The sequence below is a fragment of the Octopus bimaculoides genome, chromosome 7 (assembly GCF_001194135.2).
Source record: "Octopus bimaculoides isolate UCB-OBI-ISO-001 chromosome 7, ASM119413v2, whole genome shotgun sequence".
Classification (NCBI taxonomy): domain Eukaryota; kingdom Metazoa; phylum Mollusca; class Cephalopoda; order Octopoda; family Octopodidae; genus Octopus; species Octopus bimaculoides.
The window spans coordinates 305595-312681 of record NC_068987.1 but is presented as its reverse complement, the minus strand read 5'-3'; the positions used below and the strand labels follow the sequence as shown (position 1 = coordinate 312681).

The following is a 7087-nucleotide window of genomic DNA, read 5'->3' as shown; positions in this document are numbered from 1 at the left end:
ATATATATATATATATATATATATAATTACATATTATACGCGTTTATATAACATTATACATACACAATATTTCACACATATAAAACATGAATACTGTCACAGTAAAATTGAAACCTTCCATGCTATCAACAACAACATTGACGACAGAGGATGTATTGAGTGCAATTCTGGGAAATTAATACTAAAATTAACCACCACCACCACCACCCGGACATCCTGGCCACCACGGACCACTAAACTTAAGAATATGTCACAATTACAGAGCGACGTTCTTTACAATTGGTTACACGTCGTCATCTGGTAAAGCCTTGGATATAAACTCTGGGTAGCCTGAAGGATTATTGCGGGTAGCATTTAAAGTCTCATCACCATTATCGCAACAATTCATTCCTAACTTGTCCGCTCACCTAATCTGGTGCTCAGCCATCTGTTTATCTCCTTCCCACCCCCACGTACACATTAGGGATTTGGCTGTTCGTCACCCCATCCTCTTATCCGCACACTCATCTGTCTGCCCACCCGAGGCTTTCATCCACCCCAACTTCAACAGTACCCCAATCATCCCATGTGCGATACAAGATGAGGCGATCCACAGACCTTCACTTCAAAGGAAGCCCTGACAGGACTAGAAAATCGTCGCATCAAATCAAGACGGAGTCTATTGACATGTATGACACGGGTATACCCGAGGTGGAATACCCTAATATCTCGTGGTTACCGCAAACCTATAACTTACCGCACATTTTGTCCAAGTTTGACCTACCTGTAGTGGTCAGGTGTTGTATGGAGACTGTCCGAGCTCAGAGCAACAATTTCGACATTTCTCAGCCACTCTTGCTGTTCAGTAAAAGACACGAACGTAAGGTTCTCGCCCGCAGCCTTCGGGTCGACACACTCAAAAAGTCATACGAGGAGGTTGATAACCCTTTATTGATACCATCCGATTACAAAGGTAAGCAGCTGGCCCATGATCCCTTACCGGGTCTACGTTCTTGTTTTCTTTTATTTTTCATCTGATTTTTACACCTTTTGTTGTTTTCTGAAACAAGGGACCATGGTACAAAAATCATTTTGAATGACTTCTCTAACAAGCGATCGAGTTGATCTCTCTCTCTCTCTCTCTCTCTCTCTCTCTCTCTCTCTCTCTCTCTCTCTCTCTCTCTCTCTCTCTCTCTCTCTCTCTCTCTCTCTCTCTCTCTCTCTAGGTATCCACCTGTCTGCCTGACTGTCTATGTATCTATCTAGCTAGTTATCTTCCTGGAATATGTCCGCTTGTGTGTGTGTGTGTGTGTGTGTGTGTGTGTGTGCGTATGTGTATGTGTGTGTGTGTGTGTGTGTATTTATTTATCTATTTATCCATTTATTTATGTATTATCTCCCTCCCTCTCTCTCTTTCTCTCACTCTCTCTTTCTCGCTCTCTCTCGTTCTCTATATATATATATATATATATATATATCCATTATTTATCTACCATTGTGTCTTTGTGTTTGTTTTTCTATGTATCTATCTGGCTATTTATCTACCTATCTATCTATTTCTTTATATGTGTGTGTGTACGTCATGTGTCTGTGTGTTGTCTGTGTTGTCTCTGTGTGTGTGTGTGTGTGTGTGTGTGTGTGTGTGTGTGTGTCTGTGTCTGTGTATCCATCCCTCCTATTTATCAATCCATCTTTCTATCCGTCTATCGATATAAACAAAAGTTTATAAAATATGTTATATTTATTTTTTATATTTTAAAACAAAATGTCAGGATTTTTTAACTGAATAAATTTATTTATAAATAAAAATACAACAGTACTTCATAAATGCCTAAGTGTACTTTATAAAGCACACAACTGTGCCGTATGAAATATACAGCTGTACTCTAATGTTCAGGAATTCCTTATAAGTCACACGAGATTAGTTTTTAAAATATACAGAAGTACTCTTTTCAATAAACAAAAGAACTTTATTAAAAGCTAAGTACTTCATGAAATACGAACGTCATTTTATAAAACTATAGTACGTTATAAAAAATCCCAAAATCTATTTGTGCAGCTCATTAGAACTATGTTGCTACTGAAATACAAGAACTGGTACTCGCTCACCTGTACATGTCCTCTCTGTACCTGTTTGTACAAGGTACTGAGAAGATATGGTGTACCAGGACTTCTACCTGTAAATACTTTATCAATAAATTTCTACAAAAAGGACATATTGAAATTAAGAACTTCTCTGCCATTAATGCAGTTGACCTCAAGACAAAATAACTTGTACCTTGGCATCTGATCGCATCCTCTCAAAACTGATGCTAGAGCTTCATACATTCGATTGATGGGCCTCTGTTTTTGCTTATAGAACCAACTTCGTAAAGGCCACGCTTGGAATTATCTCAGCCAACAGAATTCTAACACGACTTCTTCTTAGTAGAGCAAGGCATTGCTTGGTTAGTCGAACCACTTTTTGAACTCTTGTGTTCTGTGAGGTTATTGTTTCCAGAAGAACAGGAAATTGATGTCATCTGTCAAACATCGCAAATAGGACGCAATACAAAAACTACCGTTATACTAAAATGACGGTCTGAAATTTAGAAGTGAAAGAAACCAGAAGCATAACAACACTTGCAGCTGAATGTTTTTCGACATCGATTCTCGGATCGATATCTCACTCGTGTCTCGAAGATTTCATCTTTACTGTGACATTGCTACACTAATTGATTAGGTCATTAACCACACACATTATCACAAACAAACATCTGCACAGACACATGTTGAAATACCAGATACACACATGGCATAGTGTATGGATGAGATTGGGATACCAGCATGGCCTAAAAACAGGGACTGACCCATTCACCTTCCGTATAACCAGTAATATACTTCAGCAACTCAATGAATCCCTACACACACACATTGGTGCTCCAGCGTGGCCAGCAATCTCAGTAGTTAAATCTAACCCTAGAACTATAGTAAAGCAGTGGCAATGTACATAAGTGTGTGTGTTGCTCGTATACAGGCGAGTGTATATATCGAGTTGTGTATATGTATTGTGGTTGTAATGGTGGCTGCGGCAGTTGTGGTGGTAGTTGTGATTGCTGTGATGGTGGGTGGAGCTGCTATTTGTTGTCACTCTAAAACGGTTCTGACTCTCAACAAAGTCCACAATGAACACCACTCTATCAGCCTCCCTTTGCAATAGACAAGCAATTTGGGTGGTGGCCATGGCGAAGGTAAAATAGTGGACAAGACTAAAAAAATGTGGACACGTGTTTTCTTTTATGGCCATGCCCACAACTACTTTTACAAACACGCCCTCAGCAACTTACAGTTACGCCACATTTCTACGACCGTACCATAATCAACTTACGGTCATGCCTTAATTAACTTATGGCCACGCCTTCATCGCCTTCTACGGTCACGCTCTTACCAACTTCTACGGTTACGGCCTGAACAACTTCTACAGCCACGACCTACTTAATTCATACGGCCATGCCCTCATCAACTTCTATGGCCACGCCCCCATCAATTTCTACAGCCACGCCCTCATCAACTATTTCAGTCACCAGTTAACAAGGTGGCGGCGAAAGAAGTTCTGTACTTTAGTAAATATACTGAGAAACTGTTGTCGTTTTTAGGCCTTGGTCAACTCTAGTTTAGGGGACCTGTGTTCAATGACGTTCCAGCTTCAATCACCCTATCTTTTTTCAGAGAAATTTTGGTATCCTTTCTTTTAAGGCAGTGCGCGTGTGATATGAGGGAGTTTTGTTCCCATTTCTAAGTAAATCGATCGACTATGTGGAGGTTTCTTCATTGGCTCAATTTTCTGAAAGGGACACGACGCTGGACAGACGGTTCCGTTCTCAATATACGTCTGTAGAGTTTTGTCGACATTGGTCGTGATGTGTGTGGCTCAATTGGTTACAAACAAAATCTATAGGGAAGGTCACCTCATCATCTTCCTTTGGCTGGACAAAGCAGGAAGTTTTCGAGTACCAAGTCAAATCCTGTCCAGTGGTTTATATCCCCTCCAGAACAAGGCTGTGGCTTTCTATGTAGTTGTTAGACCTGCTAGAAATAATAACAAAATTCCCTCAAATCATACGTCTACTGTCTTAAAGGAAAGGTTGTATTACCATTATACAATATGGTCGTAAAATATCCTAAAAAGGCCAATTAATCAAAGCTGGAACGCCTTTGATTATGGATCATCTCAAAAAGAGCTAACCAGGGGTTAAACAACGACAACAGCAAGAAGAACCTTTCAGTAATTTTTTGGAGAACAATCATTTCTTTGTGGCCCGTGACCCTCCTCTTCAAGTGGTGCTTGAATCAGTAATTTGGCCGGGAAGGGCAACCAGTTTTTCCTCTCACGAGTCACTGCGATGAAAGAACTTGTGTTATGGTCACGACTGACTGCATTCAGAATAAACACTTAGCTTTTCGGTCAGACTTCCTTCGACGCTTTAAAGCGCCTCTCGTGAGGCGCGGCTTTCGAATCGATTTATTGGAAGGTGAATGACGCCCGAGTGCCGCCGAGTGTAAGGTGCAGCTCATAATTTATACTTGTAGAATGGGGAATGCAGTCGGGGGGGAAAAAAACATTCACCCTTGTGAAACACAGTCGTACATGATGTGTGGAGGTGGAGGTGGAGCAGCCTGTATGAAGGTCCGCCCTTTCAACAAAGTCCCACATATTTTACACTTTGCCATCTCTTTATATTTCATTTCATTGGATTTCAATGTAAACATCTTTCCCCCCTCCATTTCTGGAAACCTGCCCCTCGACGGTCAATTCATCAAATAACAATAAAAGAAAAGATTATCATTAATATTGTTGTTATTCGGCCGAGGTAGACTTTGCCTTTTATCCTTTCGGGGGTCAATAAAAATAAGCAGCAGTTGAAAACTGGAGCCGATGTAATCCCCTCCTCCCCACGCAAAATTATTGCCCTTGTGGCAAAATTTGAAACCATTAATGGCAGCGAGCTGGCAGAAACGTTAGCACGCCGGGCGAAATGCTTGGCGGTATTTCGTCTCTCTTCCCGTTCTGAGTTCTAATTCTGCCGGGATCGATTTCATTTTTCATCCCTTTAGGTGTCGATAAAATAACTACCAGTTGAGCACTGCGGTCGACGTAACTGACTATCTCCCACCCCTAAATTTCAGGTCCGAAAGTAGAAAGGATCGTTATTGTTGTTGTTGTTGTTGTTGTTGGTGGTGGTGGTGGTGGTGGTGGTGATGCTGCTGCTGCTGCTGCTGTTGTTGTTGTTGTTGTTGTTATAGAAACAAAGCTCAGATTCGGTTGGTTTTATTCCTGGTAGGAATTATATGTGGAGAGCGGGTTACTACCTGTAACCTTAGGCATCCAAAAGTTTTCAGCAGTCTTTCAAGTGCTTAGGATCCTCTTGATAATCTTTGCTATCCCTAAGAGACAAACATTTGTCCATACCTTTGCTTACTGTTCCCAACGCACCTGTTATTACAGGGACAACTTTTACTGTTCGCATGCTCCAAATTTTTCCTATTTCAAACTAAGGATTTGTTTTGGTTGGGGGTTGGGTTTCTTCCCCTTTCTTTACGATCCTCGAATCAAATGGGAATGATGGGCCGACAAGTAAGCAGCTTCGCCTTTCCTTATTTATAATCATTATGTCTGCTCTGTTATTTTCTAACTTCTTCTCCGTTTGAATAGCAAAGACCCACAAAATCTTACATTTCTCCGACTCCAGGACTCTTTCAACTCGATGAGGGCACCATATGTTTCCAGCTTCAAATCCCCATTTATGGCATAGTTTCCCGTGTAAAACTTATACAACCTGGTCGTGCCTCCATTTCTTATGTTCTTCTTGTGCCAACTTGAGGCATTCTTCCACAATGTGTGCCACTGTGCGAATTACCCACACACACATGCATATCTGTCAATGGAGTGCGGGGGGTATATTATCCGAAGTGGACAGTATTATATATCCATCGCCGCTGATCTTACCAATCGATTTCGCGTTAAGGCTACAACGGAGTGTTAGGTAACAATCCGATTATATAACCCTATGCTCATCAGAGGTAGCCGATATGGAGTGAAATATGGCGACTGCTCTCTGATGAGCGTAGGATTATATAATCGGATTGTTATACATATATATCTCAGCGACAAAAAATGGAATTCACGAGATTCTTTATTGAAAATCACTACAGCTGTTTCGGAGTGTAGCGCATAGGTGAGAGGCTGGGCAGTCAATTGTTCTGCATCACATGTGTAGAATACGTCTCCTTGGGTGAGTTTTTAAGCGAATTCCTCGCTATAACTCCTCAAGCCTACGCTCTTCCAGAGAAAGGAACACAGAAAGAAACAAGGAGAGAAAAAAATGTGTGTAGTGGCTAGCGATCTATCATGGCGAATGATAAAATCAATATATATATATATATATATATATATATTGATTTTAATACGGACATACATCCTCGCAAGTACATTTCTGTACTTATAAATTTTTTTATTATATCTTGCGTATATGAAGGCACCTATGAATGCTGTGGAGTATTCCAATGCTTTGGTATATATTACGTGAATATGAACTCTGACCTCTGAAATTCGTTGTCCCTACTTGCTTTTATATATATATATATATGTATATATATATATATATATATATATATATATATATATATATATGCACACACACATGTGCGTGTGTGTGTGTGTTTGTATGAGTGTGCGTGCGTCTCTTTTTGTGTGTATGTATGTATAATATATATTACATGTGTATATATTATATGTGTATGTATTATATGTATGCACACACGTATGTATGTATGTATGTATACAAGTATGTACGTATGTGTGTATGTATGTGTGAGAGTGCGTACGTATGTGTGTGTGTGTGTGCGCTCGTGCGTGTCTATGTATGAGTTAAAATTAGTAATTTTTTTTTTTTTCCAAAGTGAACAAAGCGCGGGAAAGTCGTCTGACTCACGTCTGCTATTGATTGTGGTAAGCGGCCGACCGAATACGGTTCTATTGTGTTGAGGGAGTTTGCATGATAGTTCAGTGAATTGAGACAAATGTCAATATTGATCGTAATACACCCACCTTTTTTTACTATGACCATGG

The 7087-nt window shown here is 40.3% G+C and overlaps 2 protein-coding genes across 2 annotated transcripts in view; one reads left to right on the top strand and one right to left on the bottom strand.

The window, feature by feature from the left end:
• LOC106872233 (uncharacterized) overlaps positions 1-7087 on the bottom strand; it is a 106560-nt gene that overhangs the window by 35001 nt on the left and 64472 nt on the right. The window lies entirely within an intron of this gene.
• The window catches only part of LOC106872237 (uncharacterized), a 20125-nt gene continuing 13064 nt past the window's right edge, over positions 27-7087 (top strand). Inside the window, exon 1 of the mRNA XM_014919148.2 lies at positions 27-952. Within this exon, the coding sequence (XP_014774634.1) occupies positions 580-952 (373 nt within the window). The 5' untranslated portion in view covers positions 27-579. The remainder of the gene's footprint in view (positions 953-7087) is intronic.